The sequence below is a fragment of the Argiope bruennichi genome, chromosome 5 (assembly GCF_947563725.1).
Source record: "Argiope bruennichi chromosome 5, qqArgBrue1.1, whole genome shotgun sequence".
NCBI classification, from domain to species: domain Eukaryota; kingdom Metazoa; phylum Arthropoda; class Arachnida; order Araneae; family Araneidae; genus Argiope; species Argiope bruennichi.
In genome coordinates, this window is record NC_079155.1 from 39923339 (window position 1) to 39944492 (window position 21154).

General features: G+C 27.5%; 1 protein-coding gene across 1 annotated transcript in view; it reads left to right on the top strand.

Annotated features, from left to right (window-relative positions):
- Positions 1–20152, top strand: part of LOC129968246 (putative phosphoenolpyruvate synthase) — a 60854-nt gene extending 40702 nt beyond the window's left edge. The window contains exons 26-40 of the mRNA XM_056082101.1: positions 647–781; positions 869–953; positions 3320–3408; positions 4542–4608; positions 4662–4789; positions 9160–9219; positions 9644–9744; positions 9827–9890; positions 11208–11371; positions 14198–14276; positions 14688–14742; positions 15893–15969; positions 16779–16881; positions 18588–18662; positions 19942–20152. Coding sequence (XP_055938076.1) covers positions 647–781; positions 869–953; positions 3320–3408; positions 4542–4608; positions 4662–4789; positions 9160–9219; positions 9644–9744; positions 9827–9890; positions 11208–11371; positions 14198–14276; positions 14688–14742; positions 15893–15969; positions 16779–16881; positions 18588–18662; positions 19942–20009 — 1350 coding nt within the window. The 3' untranslated portion in view covers positions 20010–20152. The remainder of the gene's footprint in view (positions 1–646; positions 782–868; positions 954–3319; positions 3409–4541; positions 4609–4661; positions 4790–9159; positions 9220–9643; positions 9745–9826; positions 9891–11207; positions 11372–14197; positions 14277–14687; positions 14743–15892; positions 15970–16778; positions 16882–18587; positions 18663–19941) is intronic.
- Positions 20153–21154: the final 1002 nt, after the last annotated feature.

Sequence of the window (21154 nt, forward strand, 5' to 3'; positions counted from 1 at the left end):
AGTTGATGATACGCCAAAATATCTCAATAATTATTCAATCTTCGGAATATTTATAATACCTTAATATCACCTGGCGTCAAAAGTATAATGATTATCTAAATGAATACGAAATCATATAGAAAATAGATATGGTTCTATATATTGTATTGCCAAAAGAATTAGCATTTTTAGGCCGGGATAATCTGGTTGATAGGAAGTTGGATTCGCATCCGTTGGGTTGTAAGTCCGCACCTTGCTGGCCAAAGACTTTCCGTGTACAGAGTGGCTGATGCACGTATAAATCTATCGTTAACCACAAAGTCCTCCGAAGCGAGATGATATCGCCAGGGGGTACTGGATCAGAGGTGATCGTTCTCTGAGTCAGGTCTAAATTAAGTTTCGTAAATGAAATGTATGAATGAAGTCCACCTAGTGAAAAGGGCTGAGACATATGAGTAGTTAACATGGTATCTTGGCCCTAGATGGCGCTACGGAGATGTTAAAACTAGGATTACAATCGTCTTGTCTATCACAACTGTCATAAACAACAACAACAACAACATCTACTTATTGCATGTTAAATTAAATTCAATTTTATCTTCTTCATTTACATACTAAAAATTACTTCTTTATTGTACTTTAATCCATCTCAATATTTTCATCCTAGATGATTTATGGTGCCAAAGCGAAGCTAAAACGACTTTATAAAAATTATAGAGGATACACTTTGTCTTCTACTAAATTCAACAACTCTCAAGAGTTATTCGATCATCTGATATCCTGTTGTACCGGCATGAGCACGGTTTGTAAATGAATCCTTACTAACGAAGTTTTGTTAAATTTAAAGCAAGCAAAGTTATATTCATCATTATTTCTTTAAATATTTCAGCCAATGGGAACACATATTGTTTGTTCTGAAGCTTCATGCTGTTTGAATTTGATAATATTTAATATTTTACAAAAAGCAGTTGGAGGTAGGTGTAGAATAAGTTGCTATTATAATTTTTTTTTGTAATGTGTGATTAAATAGATTTTGGGTGATTAACACCAAATAACTTGACTCGTGCTTGTAAAAAGAGAAAGTTAAAATCCATTTTCTCTTTATTTTTTAATGTGAAAGAGTTCTGAAATTTCATACAATTACAAGCTCTCGATGCCAATACTTTATTTTTAAAAAAATATTTTCAGAACTATAAATTATATATTAATTAATTAATTTTAATTGCGATTCTATACATGTGGCGCCATCTATTGAAGAAAACAAGTAACATTTATTGCCAATTTTCATGATATTTATAATAGTGAATTATAAATCAAAACATAAAATATATCGTACAGAATGATATAAAAAGTTTTTAAAACTAATTTTTATTAGCGTACTAAAATGCAGAAACTCGTTTTTTTTATCATATGTCTTAAATTTATTATATATGATATATCTGAGAATTATTTCATTAGCAAATTAAATTACAATGCATCTCATGCACAAGAAATTCTTAAACATTCATTGAAAATTAAAATCCATTTTGAACTTCCTTAGGATATCAATTTACTTAAAGTATATATAGTTTTATGCTTTTGTATTTCTTTATGAAATTCAAAAATTTGATTAAACACCAGCTTCTAATTCTAGTCCATTACTTAAATTTTATCTGAATCAATGCGTCTTTAAAAATTTGTTTTTATTAGGGTGTTAAAATGCTGAAACTTATGTATGAATATCTTTTCTTATATTCATTATTATGCAGTACAGATTATATAGATTCAAAATATAGTTAAATTTAAGGGATTAAGAGAAGATTATGAAAACATTAAAATATTGTTCGAAAACATTGATCTGTACAAATTACCAGAACTCTAGATGTCAGGAAATTAGTGAAAAAAAAATCAATTCCAAAATTTTATTTTCACAAATATTAAACAATAAAGTTAACTTTGTCCACATATGTGTAGCAGCGAGAAAGTCAACAAATTGTATTAACAATTCCTCATAGAATTTTAGGGTCTGATCAGGTGCAAAGCGTGAATGCAAGTTTTTCTTTGCAGAGAGATCTTAGGTATGAGCCTTTTTCGCACCTAAGCCATGGTTGGTGACTAACAATGGCTTCAACTTCTTTACAATAATAAAGGTGTCAAAAACTTAGGAATGGAAACAGAAGGTCAGCGACACACCAGGGAAAATATATTCATGCACGTGTGGCAATGTTATCTTTTGATGGAATTTGGAAGATTTAGTTAACTTTTAAATTGAGCGATAAAAGAATTTTATTGCTAACGATGCGAGCAGTTTCAGTTAGTAATAGAAGAATAGCGACCATAAGTGACTCACGAATAGAAGCGTTCTCTCACCATGATAACATAAAGATTCATTCACTGAGGATCACATACTAAAGGTTTGACTACGAAACGAAGCTGTGCTCTCATGTTTATTAGATACTATTATCCAATCTGATTTGCATTTATTCAACATTCTCCAAATTTTTCAGGCTGAAAAATATGAGTTTATAGGCGAGATCAGAAAGACACTGGAAGAATATATTTTTGATCATGGATAAAAAAAGTTTGTGTTGAACATTTTAAAATCTGCCAGAGAGTTTATTATTAAATCCACAAGGAAGTAAAATTATTTTAGATCTTAAAATAATTTTGTTAATCTTAATTAGGAAAAAATTAAAGAAATATGAAAAGAGGAGATAAAATGATTCAATAGTTTCTTTAAATATGACAGCAATGAAATCAAATTGAAAAGTTATGAGTTTTGTAATAACTTTAAGAATCTTTCGATAGCGGCATTTACAATAACAGCATTTCGTGAAAAAAATGTAAAAATTGAATTCGATTATGATAAATTATATTTTTATGGAAAAATATTTAACCAAAATTACACGAAATGAAAACCAATTTTAAAATAAAAGTTTCTATTGAGCCGAAAGTATAGCTCATAAGCAAATGGTTCAAGCAGTTTAATAAGATTATTGGTGTAGTAAATAATATGAGAATGTGAAGAAGAGGTGTTGGTGAAAAAATGAGGGGTGAAGAAATGCATCCCAACAAAATAAATGAAAGATTTTAAAAATTGAATTTTGAAAATATTTTCAAATAAAACTAATATTTCGCACAAGTATGCGAAATAATTTCATTATAATCTCTAAATCAAGAATTAAAAATTTTAATCTTTTGATATGAGTTTAAAATATTTAGTCTGGGTAATACAAATATCAGTTATAAAAGGAAATCATCTTTCCGTCAGATGATTTTCTAATCATTTTTTTTTATTTTATATTTTTAACAAATGACCTATATCTATTTTTTTTAATTTCAATTTTTCATTTCGAAACAGAAATCAATACCGACGTTTACAGTGATTTTTCTCAACTAGTGACCACATCCAGTGGAGTGGAGAGTGCAGATGTCCCTGCTGCAATGGAGGTAATCAGGACAATTTGTTACGTAGGAAAGGAATCTTAGGTATTTTTTTTAAAGATGTAAGCATTAAGGACTTTTACTCCCTTACTAGGAGCGTGAGAAAATCTGAAGTCGTCAGTTTTCTAGAACGCATGTTAAAAATAATTAAAAAAAAAGGCGGGAATTGGATCAGGAAATAAGAAAACTTTTTTTGAACAAAGTTAATATTAAGATAAAAATTGGGATAAATTAGGATAAAAATTGGGATAAATTAGGATAAAAATTGGGAAATTATTTAAGATTTTAATTAGATTTTAAAATATCATTACACATACATCAACATTTCCAAAGTTGAAAATCCTTGTTAAATAATTTTATAATCCCGATTCACAGGACAATTTTATAGATCAACACATATATCAACTAAAGAAGGTAACGTTAAAATTTTCACGTGTTGATGTTTGTTCAATGAAGGCAAATATATGAAAGCAAAAGCAGAAAGTGTATTTTGTATTTCTTTGGTCTTTTTGGATTTCAGATATTTTCCTTAATATTAAATAATGCAGAAAATCAACAGATATTTAATAATTGACTATATTTCATAGGTAAAGGTTCCTTATTAATTAACCTTAATCTCATATTATTCTTGAAATAGACTTCAATTAAAAAAAAAAGATGAAATTATTTTTGCTCCACATTTATAAAATCTTTCAACAACTTTCGTCCTGTTTCTGGCTAAACAATTTAAAAACCTTTTTTTAAGTAAAACTATTTTGTTCAGTATATATTTACTCTGCCTTCAAACTTTCTACAGGAATAAACAGAAACAAAATAAATCTCTTTATATTAAAATAAAATCCACTTTGATTTTCTGACATTGTTTCTATGGTATTGTTTCAAATATACTTATACTAATCTAATCAAATAATTTTTCATCCAGTTAGTTATAGAATTTATCATATCAGATTTTTTAATGCTAATTAATAAAATGCATGTTTTAGTTTACGGATGAAAGCTAACAAATATGTTGATTTTCTATTCACAAAGAAAATTATTAAAAGAGAAAATAAGTTAATTTACTTTTTAAAATAAATAATAAATCTGAATTTTTAGTCATTATTTATTTGAGTTTTCTATAATACAATTTACTTTGATAGCGACTAGCGTACTTCATTTTAAAAGAAAAATCCCCAGAAGACTTCAAAAGTATGAAGACGGAGGCAAGTGTTTAAAACATTTTTAATAATGGAGATATTTGGTGCATCATTAAACAACAGTCATACTGACTTTCTACATTTTTATGAATTTCCAGGAAGCCCTGCGATGGTTAGAGACATCATCAACAACTGCGGGTGAGAGGTATCGGGATTTTTTGATAAAGCACGGCCATCGATGTTTCAGAGAAGTATGATTTTAATAATTTATGTTGATGAAAGGAACTAATTATTTTTTACCTTTTGAGCTTTGTCCTTGTTAGAAAAATACATATGTTTTACAAAATAACCCAAGAGCTGCTAACAGCAAACAATACTTTCAGTTTAGTGGTTTTATATGACAACCATTTAAATAGATCTTGCTTTTAGGGGAACAATCACCATGGAGTTTGCAATGTGATTGTCAAATATCTGTCAGACATACATTGTCAGAATTCCTAAATACTAATGGCCAGGGTTTGCACCTTTTCAAAAGACTGTATCATTCCATTATTTTCCTTCCTTCGTATGGCACATGTTCTTCCTTTGCATTTTTAAAATCCATAAAGTTTTATCCACTGATTTAAATCTTGATTGCATTTTAACCCTTTGTGGCCATGGGAAGTATGCTTTCCACCAAATTCATCTATCTTTGGGTGAAATTATGTAGATTGGCTTAAGTTCTGACAAATTTTTCAATAAGACAGAAACTTAGATGCTACAGTTCCTTGTCTCACACAAAATGGTGTGTCTTGATTTGTTACTTAATTATTAATTAACACAATAAATTAATTAATCAAATTAAATTTTTCTGATAAGTTAAATGAATCACTTTCCTTAAGCCAGTCTCATTCCTAAAAATATTTTACTATATTATGACTAGAAAAAAATGGCCTTTTAAGGGTTAAAGTACCCCTTTGCTTTACCTTTCTTGACTGTTTTAAATTGAAATGAAATCTTTTTTGAAGCAGAACAGTCAAACAATAGCTATTGAACCAGAAAAATCCAAATCCAATGCAGTCTAAATGGACTAAATACAGAGTGTGTTACAAAAAAAAAAAAAAAAAAAAAATTGTTATAGTATTAATTATTGATATTTAAATAGGGAAAGTAAAAAAATAAATATTGAATATCCCCCGAATTGAAGCTCTATAGTTGATTTATGGATTGTTAGAGATAATTATGTACTAGCAGTTTTTAAAAAGTACTTTAAACGACTTTAAAGACTTTAAGAAAAGAAACGACTTAAAAGTACTTTAAGGTTTTGACGATGTCAAACAACTATTCATTCGTCACCCTAATTGAGTCTCAATAACATGTTTGTTTAAGATAATATATGGCCAATGGAAACATTTCAAATTCAAACTTTTATAGATAATCTATTTATCACATTTAGTAGAATATTCGTTGCATACCAATACTCTAAACAACAACAACAAACGATTCTGGCTTTCTTAAATTAAAATTAACTGAGTTATGAAGCTTTGAATATCACTGTTTTGAGCGATTCTATGCTATTTCAATACCCAACGGGTGAAATTCCGCAAATTAATGAATGGTGCTTGCTAAATAGTCTAAAACAATTATATTATTAAATACTCGGTACCTCAACTAGTTTCGGTCGTAAAAGTACAGAATTTTATTTGGATTTTTGATGTGTCAAGAATATTTTAATAATTATTACTTATAGGGTCAGTGGATTGTTTAAAAATATGGAATTCAAAATGTTTGCATTAGTACATTTACTGATGCAAACAACATAAAATATAATTCTTCAAAGTATATTTTAGTTAATGATAAATTACAGAACAATATTTATATGGTATACAAAATGTCTTGGAGATATTATATATCAACACTTGTTATTAGGGAATTTTTTAAGCATTTTTCCAATTGAAACTATGTGCTTAATTATAACTGTCTAGAAACTCTATATTTACCCTCAAATGGACTAAACCGCAGGCTACATTGTGTTCTAAAAATGGAGCAGGACTTTATATACCCCAAATATTGCGCCAAAATATATTTCCATTTCAAAGTTTCTTTAAATAAAGTGGAAAATTATATGAAAACACTTTAGTTTTTCTGTGGAGAGGGAAGGTAAAAAGTTATTAAAAATATGTTTTTACGTCTGTAGTGTAAAAGAAATTAGCAAAACATTTCTTTTGCATTCATCTATACATACACAGAATTTCCATATACAAAATTTGTAGAGATAACTTTGTTTTTGAATTTAGAGTGACTAATCACAAATTTAGACGAAAATATTTATTACAGAAAAGCAAATTTATTTAATTCAGAAGAACTATCATACGTGAATATTTTTCTAATAGCGCATTATCCAATCATTATGAAGATGAGAAAAATATCTTTTGTGTCTCACATTTTGGGGTAAATTTTAATGCAAATTTGGCAGCATGCATAACTACAGGTTAAGGGAAATCAGATAGTTTTCAGGTCTAGTTATATGGCTTCCTGAAATGTAGGAAGCCAAATAGTTTTCGGAAATACGTGTATGATTTCATGAAGTTAAAGTGCAATAAGTTTTTAGAAATTGAGCATTTTCGAGATGTGAATTCTCTATGTCAACGAATTGGATCACAATCTACATTAACCCTTTAAAGGGCAATTTTTTTCTAGTCATATTATGTTAAAATATTTTTAGGCTTGAAATTAGAAAAGGGATTTATTTAGCTTATTAAATAAATTTAATTTGATTAATTAATTCATTTGGTTAATTAATAATTAAGTACCAAATCAAGGCACATCATTTTGTCTGAGATAAAGAACTGAAGCATCTAAGTTTCTGACTTACTAAAAAAATTTGTCAGAACTTATGCCAACCTACATAATTTCATATAAAATTTGGTGGGAAGCATACTTCCCACGGCCCTAGAAAGGGTTAATTTAGATCTATGATCTCTAAGCTGTCAAGTCTTCAATTCTTTTCTTTGTTTTGTTTAGACATCTAAATGATCCCTCTTATGAGACTCAATTCAAATATTAACTCGTCGCCAGATTTCCGGCAGCTATTTTAGGAGTACATGATTATGCAGACTTTTTCGGGAGAGTTAATTAAGTTGGGGGTGTGAGATATGAATTCAATATAAACATTGCATTTGGCACTTTATTACAATTATTGTTTTGGTCACCTTTTGACATCAAATTATTAGCAAGGATTATTGGTTGCGCTTTATAATTAAAGTTACTTGATCTTTTCATGTCCTTTGAGTTTCTACCTACAAGATATTTTAATACTGTTAGAAAAAATAGCAAATCCATTTATTGATTGTGTGATGAAAAGTTCAACAGACTCAGTAACAAATAAAGAAATTTTATTCTGTATGAAAATATGAATACAAGGTATCATCGCTTCCCCAAGCAAAAAAATCGCCATTGAATATCTGTTATATCACAACGCACTTAGAGAGAATTCATCCATTCAATTACTCGCTTACGCTAAATTCAACTGATTATTAACGATAACTCATTTTTGAATGCTATATTTTTATAGTTTCTATGACAGGGCATCGAATATTCTAGAAGAAGCATTGGAACTCGAACCTTAATGGAGCTATTGCCAAGATTTTCAAACAATTTCTGTGCAATTCATTTTTGTCGCTAAAACCGTCTAATTCACCGTCGTGTCGTCAAAAGGACCCCAAAGCCGGGTGTCATTGAGTCAGCTTTCACTCAGCAAACTTCAAGAGTTATCTTGAAAACTCTCAATTTTTCAGGAAATGAACTGCCCAGGAAAGCAATATTACAAATTCGTGACGATATCCAGATTGATATTTAACGCTTATAATAAGAAGAATATATTGCCTTTTCTGAATTTTGTGTTTATTTATCTCCGAAATTTCATTTCTCTGTTCTCTATTAAAAAGTTCTTTTAATGCAAAAGCTGAAATGATGCAAATTCAATCAATATACTTTCGTCAAATCAAGATCATAAAGTTAATAAAAAATTTGTATTCTGGTTACTTTTGCTCTTCTTAGAAGAATATCAACTGTTTTAAAGAGAAGTTTGTTTTTATTTTACTTTTACAATCTTTATTCGCGGATATGTATTTACATTTTTTTCATATGTATTTCATAACGATTCTTTCAATGTATTTCATAACGAAAGAATGTGAATCCCGAATTTCTTAGTTAAGTTAAAGATTGACTTTTTTTCCTCATTAACCCTTTCTAAGGCCGAGGGAAGTGTGCTTCCCACCAAATTTATCAATCTTTGTATGAAATTATGTAGGTTGGCATAAGTTCTGACACATTTTTTTTGTAAGTCAGAAACTTAGATGCTACAGTTCTTTATCTCAGACAAAATGGTGTGTCTTGATTTGTTACTTAATTATTAATTAACCAAATTAATTAATTAATCAAATTAAAATTATCTAACAAGCTAAATGAATCCTTTTTCTTATTTTAATTTTAAGCCTAAAAATATTTTAACATAATATGACTAGAAAAAAATGGCCCTTTAAAGGGTTAAGGCAATTGTCTTTTTCTGAAATCATTATTTAGCTGAAACTGATTTGTTATGACTCTAAATGAATGACAATAATATGATATTTTTTTATAGATGGATATCCATTCCTTAACTTGGAAAACGGATCCGCAATCCCTTGTGAAGTTATTACAGGTGAGTATTAGTTTATTTTGATTTTTCATTACACACAGTTATTTTTGGTAATAAATACTTTCTTTAAACCCCAATATTCGTCAAGTTTTAGATTATTTGAGAATATAGAAAAATTAACAAAGCCGGAGTTTTAGATATTCATTTGAAACCAAAAAAGAAGGGCATTTACTTTTTAATTTTTAAAAATACTTTGGCCGTAAGATTTTCATGATTGCTGCAAAGGCGTAAATGTGCTTTATGGAATATTTATTTTAGAAAAAGTGTTACATAGTTGCTGTCAAAAAGTGTTTATATAGATGCCATCAATACAGCCGACGTTGTTTAAAATTATCGGAAATATGGTAAATGGATCAGAAATAATAGAAATAAATTCTTTTTCATGTGAAAAGAATGATAATAATGATTTAAAATCTTTTTTTCACAGAATTTAGTTGGAAACATTACAGAAGATAAAGTTGAGAAAAAAGAAGAAGACTTTGAAAAATTGATTTCAGGATTGAAAAGTCCAATGACTTCCAGCAGCAAGTATGGGAAAAAAATTAGGACTATTAAATTTTTAAAAAAATACTATAGCGATGTTTACTAATAGTTTCTGCATTATTTTCAGATTCGCTTTAAGAATGTTTCTTCCCCTATGCCGAAAAGCTGTGAAAAATAGAGAATGGTCGAAGGTATTTAAATAAATATCTATTTTTAACAGAATTTTAAAATTTAATCTTACATACTAAACAATACCCATATTGAAGTAAATATTTCTTTCACTATGGAAGATTTTTCTGGTTTAGGCAAATGACTTTAGTATTTTTTGTTTATTTCTGTTTGTATAAATTAGCTTTATACCGCTAAAAACATTGCGCTCATTTGTTTGACAATTAACAGTGAATCAATTTCTTATTTATAACAATTTCTGGGTATAAAGGTAACTGACATATTTTTTTTCTCCGAAAATTTAACTGATGTGAAATTTCTAAGTGAAAAAAAATTAGTAAATTCACAAATTCAGAAGAAGCTGAACTGTATCTTTATTTATTTATTTTTTCATGTTGATGGAGAAATAATGAATAAATAAATAAAACAATCTGACGATGATTTATTTAATATTTAAGCTTATTAATATAAAGTATGACGCATGCTTATTACGATGATTTATTTAATATGTAAGCTTATTAATATAAAGTATGACGCATGCTTATTACGATGATTTATTTAATATTTAAGCTTATTAATATAAAGTATGACGCATGCTTATTACGATGATTTATTTAATATTTAAGATTATTAATATAGTGTAAAGTATGACACATGCTTATTACATAGAAGAAACTTGCTTTTTTTCCATAATATTATCATTTAGATTAAAAAATACTTATTATACTTAAATTTAAAAAAAATACTTATCTATAAAGAAATTATTATCTATAAAGGAAGTAAGCTGGTATTTTCCTTTTCTTAAGAATTTATAAGACGATAAGTTTCCTTTCCTATATTTAAAAATTATTGTGGCAGCCCTAAAATCAGATCACATTCCAATTTCACGACTTCCATTTATGCCCATGAACATAATAGATAAATGAAAGTCTTGGGTTTGAATTTTCTTTGAAAAAAATTCTTCTGGCTATATTCAAGTAATAAAAAGGTGAAAATTATTTAATTAAAATAAAAAGATGAAAATTACTTAATATATTATAATCAATTATAATATATAAAGAAATTCTATTTAAATTCAAATTCAAATGAAATTATTATTCAGACTGCACAGTTTCCTTTTTTTTTATTCCTGAGGTGCAAATGTTTTCCGCTTATGATTCTATACTGTTTTCATACTGCTTTCTCACACTTTGGAATTAGGGCTGTATTGGCGAAAAATCCAGGGAATTTCGAAATATTTCATTTTTCCATTGTCTTTGATTATAAAACACGAATATTTAAAATATTTACTGTTATACTACAACAGATTCTTACCAAAATGATGAAATTATATTTAACAGTCCATCATTATGCGAGTCTTGAACGAGTGGCGAAAAGGATACAGACGACTCGCCAAGCTGATGGTTCAGGAAGGTCGCATTCCCGATGAAGACCTGCTCTTTTTCATGAATTTGGAAGAAATAAAGGAGTTACTAGAGACGAGATCACCGAAAATCATTTCGAAGTAATTTTAATTAAAAATTTTACACTGAAATCACATTAATGTTAATACATTTAAACACAAAATTATATATGTGCTCACCGTGATCAGGAAAAATGTCTTATTCTAGCAAACAGCCATTTAAAAAATTTTTGCCAAGGAAAATAAGTTTTCTGAACTTTACTTTGATAATACTCACTTTTAAGTTTTTCGAATCTTCAGAGTGCACAGATGATAAAAGAAAGTGTATAATAAAAGATTCGAACTTTTTGTGAGACGAGTTTATTTTGACGGCTCTCAGGTTTACTTGGCAGATTTTAGATTATGCCTGGTTAGCTTGGCGGTTTCCAAATCATGACAAGATCGCCGAACTCAATTAGACATAAGATGCCAAGATTTTCCGAACGTGATTGGATTCGCGGGTTTATTTGGCAATTTTCAAATTATGCCAAGTTCCATTATACGTAAGACACCAATTTTTTTTTTTTACGATTTATTGTGAGGGCCATAAAAATATACGAGTATCCCAGTGTAAAACATCAAAGAAGGGTAGTTTTTTTAGATTATATCCTTGTTTTAATCCGATTCGATTGTGGCAGTCTTTGGATTCATATCAATCCGTCCGTTTACAAATTTTACGTCATGTAATGGACAAAAAGAATGCAAATTCATAAATATTATCATATCAATAAAGACAAAAGTAAAAAGTCTGATTCTCAGGAAAGCATTTCTTTATTTCTTTTCCTTTTTTGCTACAAAAGATAATGTTTATCGCAATTTTAACACTGTAAAGCATGTAAGAGACAGATTTATTGAAATATTAAAATTGGTTTGAATTTAATCACAATGATAAAATACCTTGTAATATATTGGGTTAAAATGCTTTCATATATTCATTTCAATTTATTGAGAAAAAGAATCATTAAAGCATTGATTAATTTTTAATTTAGCTTCTACAATTGTTTTGAAATACCCTTTTCAAATTAACATCTATTATCAAAAAGTTACAATTTGATAAATTTAGTACCTCAAAATTCAGAGGTTTACACATTGTTTTGAACTTTCGTTGCATCGTGTAACCTAACTTTGAACTTCAAATCTTAAAATATTGCAGGTTCCACTTTTAAGAAAAGTAAAAAAAAAAAAAAAAAAAGAAAGAAAAAAAAAGTTGGATAAAAGTAGTAAGTAAATTAATTCGTCTCAGCAAGTAAATTAAGACGATTGTTAAATGAAATTTTAGATTTTGAGATTTAAAACAACCGAAACTTGAGAATTTTAGAAGCAACATTTGAGTAGAAAAACCGTTTAGATTTCACTTAACCTCCTGACATGCGAATTTACTTAATTTTCTAATAAGATGACACATCCTATTTCGGTAAGTTATTATTACTTTGACTCCTAAAATAATATAAGAGCATTTAAGATGATGAGTTAAGTTATTTCTAAACATTAAATCACTTAAAACCTTAATTTAATTGCAGCTTCAAAATTAAAAATTCAATAACTCGATGAGAAAGTCAGATTCACTACATGTAAGGGTTAAAAATTGGTATATAGTTGCATATATATATAAATATTAATGATCTTTGAGGATCGGAAAAGATGAATGAAATCTGGATCTACATTAACAATAAAATAAATCAATTGAAATTTTTCATTTAATTTTTCAAAAGAGCGTATTTATTTAGATTCCTTTCATTTTTAATCCTTCCATAATAGCAATCTTCGGTTATATTTAAAATTAAGATTATATCTCATCGCCATGCTCACAGAATGTTCGCCAACATAAACATTTTCGCCAAATAGCAGTCATCTTATAGCTCTACTAATATTAAAGAAGGATGAGTGTGTATAAGTTTTGGCCTTTACAAAACAAATCAATTGCAATTTGATAAAATTAAACTTGGTGTAAAAGTATATATCAAATTCCATATAATTCAATGCACTTTTGATTTCTGGATTTCACAGACATATATGCGAACAAGCGTAATTCAAAAATTATTTTTTTCGAACACAAAGACGTCTGAAAAGGGGTCGAGTCGTCAAAATAACGAAGTAGAATTTTTTGGAGATTACTATCCCTTTTTTTAGTGTACATCGTATAAAAGAAAGAGAAAATGAAGTGAAATCTTACAATTTTCCCGTCCTAAATTTCGAAAATGTAGTAACCAAAAAATATATTTTGCACCATTAAAAAATTTAGTGATACTAATTTCACTGTTTCACATTTATTTTGTAATTTTGGCATTTTTTTAAAAAATAATTTTGTATAGAGTTTGGAACATGCAACTTTGATGTATGGAGACAACATTAAGAAGTCTAATGCTGACATAGAGCAGCTTAGGTGTAAAGCTACTAAAATAGTTCTATTTAAATTTATATCTGAAATTAAAAACAATGAATACTTTACTGGAGGAACTATGAATTAAAAACTACATGTAAAAAATTTAAAGGAAACCAAGCACAGCTAATATTCCAGGCGAACCAGTTGGACACTTGAATATTCAGTTTTTGCTTTGTTGTGTTGCAAATGGAATTTTGTGGACTGCTATATTTAGCGAGTTATAGCTGGAAAATTTTATATAATATCGTACAGCATATCTGATAGATATTGCGACTAATAAAAACTTGTCTTGCTTTATTTTTGATTTTGATATGCACTTAATATCATATTAAAAGTTTTACTGAGATATGAAATCACTATTATTTTTTTGTTGCTATTTACACTTAATATCTCTTTTCAGATGACTATAAAGATTTTTTTCTTCTTTTAATTGTGCTATTTTTTGCCAAATTCTTGTGCAATCATTTAATCTAAATTTACACATTAATTTTATAATCTATATTTAGGGCTATCCATAGGCGAAGACGGCAACCAATTATTGATAAGTATATTTTTCCAGAAATAAATAAAGGTTTTCCGGTACCGGTAAGTTTTATATTCTTTTGATATGCTCTAGACGTATAGTAAATTTTGTATCTAAATCTTAGAGATGTATATAAAAGTTCCTACATTTTAAGAATAAAATATCTTTACTTCACTACATTTTCATTAAACGAATGTAGAAATTTTATTTTTAAAACATTTAAAAAGCCAGAAAAAATGTTCGCATAATTATTTTAATGTTAATCTTATAAAAAATTTAAAAAATACTTATAATTACAGCATTTCTTCATTAAAAAATACTACTGTTAGAAAAAATTGGTTTGATTGATCCTGTTGATACTTTTATTTCATGTAAAATCGAATCCAAATTATTATTCTAAGTTGCTATTATTTTTCCTTTTTTTTTTGAAAATAAAGTAATTTTATACACATATATCCTCTATTCTTCAACAGATCAATGCGGAGAAGAAAATTGAAGTGAATACTGATGATAATTTCTCTATGAAAGGTAGACTAATTTTATATTGTAAAGTTGCAAACAAAATTAAAAGAGGTTTTACGTTTTATTAAATTTTAAAAATATCTAATGAATTCCTAATTAGTTATATAAATTAATAACTATTCCTAATTTTTAAAGGAATTGGGATATTCTGAATGGATATTAATTTATAGAATATAAATAAAACTATACAATTGAACAGTAAATATATGTACTGATTTTCTTGAGTAAGCAGAGTCAACATTGTCATGACCGTTAAAGTATCTCTTATGTGGAGTATGCATGATTCCTCTTACAGGCATATATTTCATAAGAATTATCCTTTTACAATAGTACATATCTTCTGACAATAAAGTCAATAGCTTCATGGCAGATAAAGTGTCTCTTATGGGGATTATGTATTATCCACCTTACAGACATATATATCGATCCCTCTTACAGTTATACATATTTCCAGATAGCCTTCTTGCTTGAAAAAGCGCACGTCTTCTTTCTTGCCATTTGAAATAACGGTGCCGAATTCCACGTCCTCTTTAAGATAGGTACCTCGAAAATCAATGACCAAACTGCAATGGTTAGTAGGTATCTAGGGAATTATTATGATCTGGATAAACATGCATTGTCTAACTCCTGACTTTCATATTAGAATGCGCTTTCATATTATAATTTTTTAGGGTACAATTGTCTTTTTGTAGGACCGTATTTACCTTAAAATTGAGGACATTCCCTTGTGGTAGTTTTCAAAACATCGATTATATTTAATTGGCCGAAGATGCTATTTGAAGGGCGATATTCTTTAAAGATTTAATTTATTGCATCCAGTGTTAACATTCTGTTCAAACTATCTATGGTTTAAAATTATATTGCTCCATCTGTAGGTTTGGTTCCCAAAGAAATTCATTAATTGGTCCGTTTTCAATACATTATTACCCTATAACAACTTTATATTTGTAAGAATGAGCTTTAACATTATTTCAGTCATATAATGATCTAATATGCAGTTTAAACCTTGAGCATTTCTGCACATTATTCTTTTAACACAATGTTTGATAATGAATGATTTAATATTGAAATTATATCTATAATTACAAACAATCAGCGAAATTAAAAAAATGACTTTTGTTTAAATAGGTCAATTAAAATATTTATCTTTTCATAGGCATACCTGTTAGTCAAGGAATAACCACTGGTGTAGTTCGGGTAGCTCTGGATTTAGAAGAAGCATCACTTTTAAAGGTATATTTAAAAATGAATACAAAATGTGTGTCTTTAATTTGAGCTTATTGGAAGTTAAAGATGTGGTTTGTTACTAATTTTTAATCATAATTTAAATAAAAAACGAATTTTTTAATTATATATTTTTTATAATTATATTTTATAATTAAAAAGGCCCTTAAACCCAATTTTAATAATAGTTTCAATAAGACATTTTTTTTCGCTAGTTCACCATTTAAAAAATTGTATGTGCAACATGCAATCTCGATCTTTGGATAGCACATTCTGTTCTAGCCGTTACTAAGAAATATTTTTCGTCTGACTTCATTTTTATCAATTAGAATATGTTTCAATCTTTATTATGCCAGCCAGTCGGCTCATCCGCTTTAATCATTGACCTTCTCACTAATTTCTATTATTATTGCAGCCTTGGTTTTTCACCAATATTTTTGCAAATATTCCAATCGGTGTATTGGCCCTTCGAATTGACTCAAATACCATGAATATATTTTTACGATGAATAAATTATTCATAAAGAATTAGACAAACTTTAGCACTGTTTTATCAATTTCATATTTAAAAATATTGTAGCATATTATAACATTTTTTCTCTCATACCGTTTTAATTAATTAGTTTACATCCAAATAATTTTAAACGTATGTGTTTTCTCTCTTAATATTTTACTTTGATTTAAATGTTAATATCCTTTTTAAAAAAAACTTTACATAAATGATTATTTTATTCAAATTTAAGTTTTTGTTATACGTTTCTTCCACTCTTAGTGTTCCTATGATATAAATAATTTCATTGAAAAATATTTTTTTTTCAGCCAGGGGAAATACTTTTGACTTACAGCACTGACATAGGGTGGTCGCCCTATTTCCCTTTCTTAGGGGGCGTTGTCACTGAACTCGGAGGTCTTATATCGCATGGTATGTTGAATCACACATTATATCCATCTACTCTATCTGTGTACAATTGGATAAGTTATTTAAGCAATTTACTGCCATATTCCGGTGAAATAGTGTATATCATTGGTGAATATCGACTTGGCAACTTCGATTGCAGGCATGTCAATTAAATGATGCTAAGAGCCAAACTGTTTCTCAAATAAATTTGTAAAAATAAAAATCTTATAAAATATAATATATTAAAATGATAGTAACATTTGTTAAGTATCATTGATTAGAACTGTACCTTTTTCATTACATTAACCGAGTTATTATAGTATTTATACTGTAACTTATAATTACTTATTATTAAGAAACACCGAGCATCTCTTACATAATTTTGTGCAAAATGTAGATCTGCTACTGTTTATTCATAACCAATAAATAAATATATAATCATAAATTTACTAAAATAAGAAACATCTTAAAATTAATAATTAAATTTAAAGTGCATTGAAATGTGAAAATATAATGTCCAGTTTATTAATAATTAAGTTTAAAGTGTATTGAAATGTGAAAATATAATGCCCATTTTATTAATAATTAAACTTAAAACCTAGTGAAATATGAAAATATAATGTCCAGTTTAACAAAAGTGGAAGGCTTAAGGGAAGGTAAGTTGCAGATTTAGACATTTAAACTCCTTAAGGAAGGTTAAATGTTGAAATCTGAAACTGGCAACAACAAAATGCAACCAACATGAAAGTTTTACAGCAAGCTTTATTTTGAAGATTGCATATTAGTTGGAAAAATTATGATGGGAATTGATTTCAATTAAAAATATTGTTTTCTTTGATTCTATTAATTTGATGATTTGTTTGGATTCATCGATTGTTTTTAAAAATGAATAATTAGAGAACTAATGAGCATTCACATATAAACAATTGTTTTCATTTAGAAGGTACTGCCTTTACAAAAAAAGGAGAAAATGTATTCATTGAAAATTAAAACAAGAAGAACTTTTTTGTTTTAAAAGTCGTTTGTAATAAAAGGCCGTTGGTGCTAGTATCTCGAACAGTGTGATGGCATTCAATTCAAAACAATGTTAATTTCATAATATCTCATATGCTGTTTTTTATGATTACCAGTCACCTTTGTGATTCTTTGAGTTTCTAAAAATGTCTGTATCCTATGTTTTATGATTGATATAATGATGTATCAAAGGTTTCAAGAGTTTATCATTTTAGAAATATTAAATTCACCTAATGGTTTCGCTTTTTTCTTGTAGGCCAGCCATGCTTCAAAATCATTTCATAATGACAATAAAAAATAATTTAAAATAATAACTTAAAATTTATAAAAAAAATGACAACCAAGAAGTGCTAATTATTTCCTTGATGTCAAAGTATACAATGAATACTTCTAAATTTAACAAAAAAAAGAAACATGAGGAATTAAAGAAAGCCATTATCACTATTACATCGAATTGTCTTATGTCAAATTTTTCAAAGCAATTTATTTATTCTAGGAAAGCAAACAAAGTTAGGTACATCTGTTCTTAAATTAAAATAATTATATAAATAATTATTTTATAGTTGAGAATTGACACGAACGAACATATGTCGTTAGTGAGTTTCAGCTGTTACATCAATTGTTTCATCTTTTGTCGTATGTAGTTTTTAATATACAACATTTTAACATTATAGCGATAGTAGGTTCTACATTTCTGTTTTTCTTATATATTTTAGGTGCAGTGGTAAGTCGTGAATATGGTCTTCCATGCATTGCAGGGTTACACGGAGCAACGCAATTGTTTAAAACAGGTATTTACAAGTTTGAATTAATTTGAAATAAGAAAATTTTTAAATAATATTTATTTATAATTAAGTAGAATATCCATACAAACTTGAAATTCACTCACATTAAAAAAAATCATAACAAATCTCTTTCATAACTGAAGTCAGCTTTATTCTTCAACTATAATCTTCCTAAATTAAATGAAAGTATAATAAACTTTTCTGTACTTAAGAGTTTCAATATTTTGCTCCTTTGTTAGGTGATTGAAGATTTAGAGTCCACAGCACGAAATAGTTCTTCTCATTTTGTATATATATGAAATTGGCAAATATTTTCTTTTAATTTTTTAAATTATTGATTATTTAAATTATTGATTGACTTAGATATCGAGTACGAGCATGAATAGAAATTAATTTATTATGAAAATTATGTATTTCACTTTTTAGACTTTTCATTTAGAATACAATGATTAGAGAAACAAGGAGAAGATAGAATTTACTACACCAAATTTTGACCATTTTTTAGTTTATCTAAGAACAAATTTCATTAAAAGAAATCTCAATTTCTAAGAAAAAGAATTTTATTTATTATTTAATGTATTTTAAATATTCATTTTTAATTAGAGATAACGTTTAAAAAATTAAAATATAATAAAAAAATGTATGTATGAATATGTTTAATTTTTTTAAAATATTTTTTTCCATTGGAGAAAATGCTTAAAAAATCTTAAGTATAATAAATACTATCATTAATTATTGAATTACCACTAATTAAATTCCATTCATTGCTATAAATTGATCCTTATTATAATTTATTCAATTTAATCAAAATTTTTAATGTCATTCTAAAGTTAGTAGATAAATGTTTCTGATGACAATACGGAACCTAAAAGGAACTAATACTTTGAAAAATATCCGTGATAGAAAAACTTATTAAAATTAATATTTTAATTCAATATATTTATTATAATAACTACTAAATATTATTATTTTCAACAAAATCTCATTTGCATTTTTTAAAAATGCCTGAAATTAAATTATTTTTATCGATATTTATAATTTCTTTTATTTGAAATGATCACAAAGAAAATATATTTTACAATACCTTGGTTAGAAGTCTCTTTTCAAGCATATAATTTTATTTGCAAGAATTAACATATTTTAAAATGCAAATATATTTCTTAAATTCATTTTTTATAGTATTTTTTGTGTTTACTAATTAGAAACAGTAAAATTTTGTGAAATATCGTGTACTTAATTAACTCTGTTATTCTTGCTTTTCTTTATTAAAATTGTTTCTTTCTAGGTGATTATGTAGTATTGGATGGAAACAAAGGAATTTTACAAAGGCTACCTAAGTCGGCAGATTCATGAAAATTCATCGTTAATTTATCTTCATATTTTTCTTTGCACAATAAATAATTTATGTGGCAGCTAATAACGCCATCATTATTTTCGAAAAGAAACTTTCATGTGATAATCTAATCACGTTTATTAACAATTCAGGTAGCGCTTTTGACATATCATTATTAAATGTATAATTATTATTCGATTCTCTTCTGCATTTGCTCTGAAATAAAAAATGACTTTATATCTTACTGGTATTATCAATCTGTATTTTTCCTACTTTTAGTGACATAGAGGCTAAATCAAAATTATTTAGACAAATTTTGAGAATAGATACACAAATAAAGACGAGTCTGTTTCACATAGAATTATGCACAGAAAAGCAACCGGAGACCGTTAGAGGAACGGACTACTGTTACCAAATAATGATGACTAGGAAAGGAAATTAGAATGCCATATTACAGTGAATGCTTTCCAGTACTTAAATCAAGGATAATATCCTCCAGGAATGTTCAATAGTTCTCCATGGAGTTGTAATAATAATAATCATGAGCCAAATAATTAATCTTTGAAGATACTTTCTACTAGCACAAATAAATTTTCATGTTGTTTTAGCACGTTGTGCAGTACATATCTTTCTAGTTTCTGACAATTGCTATTTGTGCACTATTGCTCTACGAAGAATTATATTTATATTTTATAGAAAGTAGGATAAAAAAAACAGCACAAACTCTCTTTTGGCCTGCTCTTTCATTCCCATAATGACACCTGTAATGGTCACATGCAACTCTTACAATCACATATTACTATCTCTATTAGAGCAATATGTTGTACGATATCTTTACGATGTTGTCCGACATTCTGAATGTTGGCCAACATCGTGTAGATATCATTAAAATGTTGTAGGGAATTTTGTGTTAATTAGGATGTGAAACTAGTTCTGTGCAATGAAAAAATTTGACCCATCCATGAAATTTTTCTCAGAATTTTTTACCCATCTGTATATGTTAATACGAACCATGTTTTTTCTTTTCGTTTGAAAATTGAAGTTATCAATTATTGACTTAAATTATTTCTCTTCAATTGATATTTATATTTCAAATAGCATTCCTCATATCTATTCAATTGAAATCTCTCTACATACACTTATATAGAAATGAAGGATTGTCGCT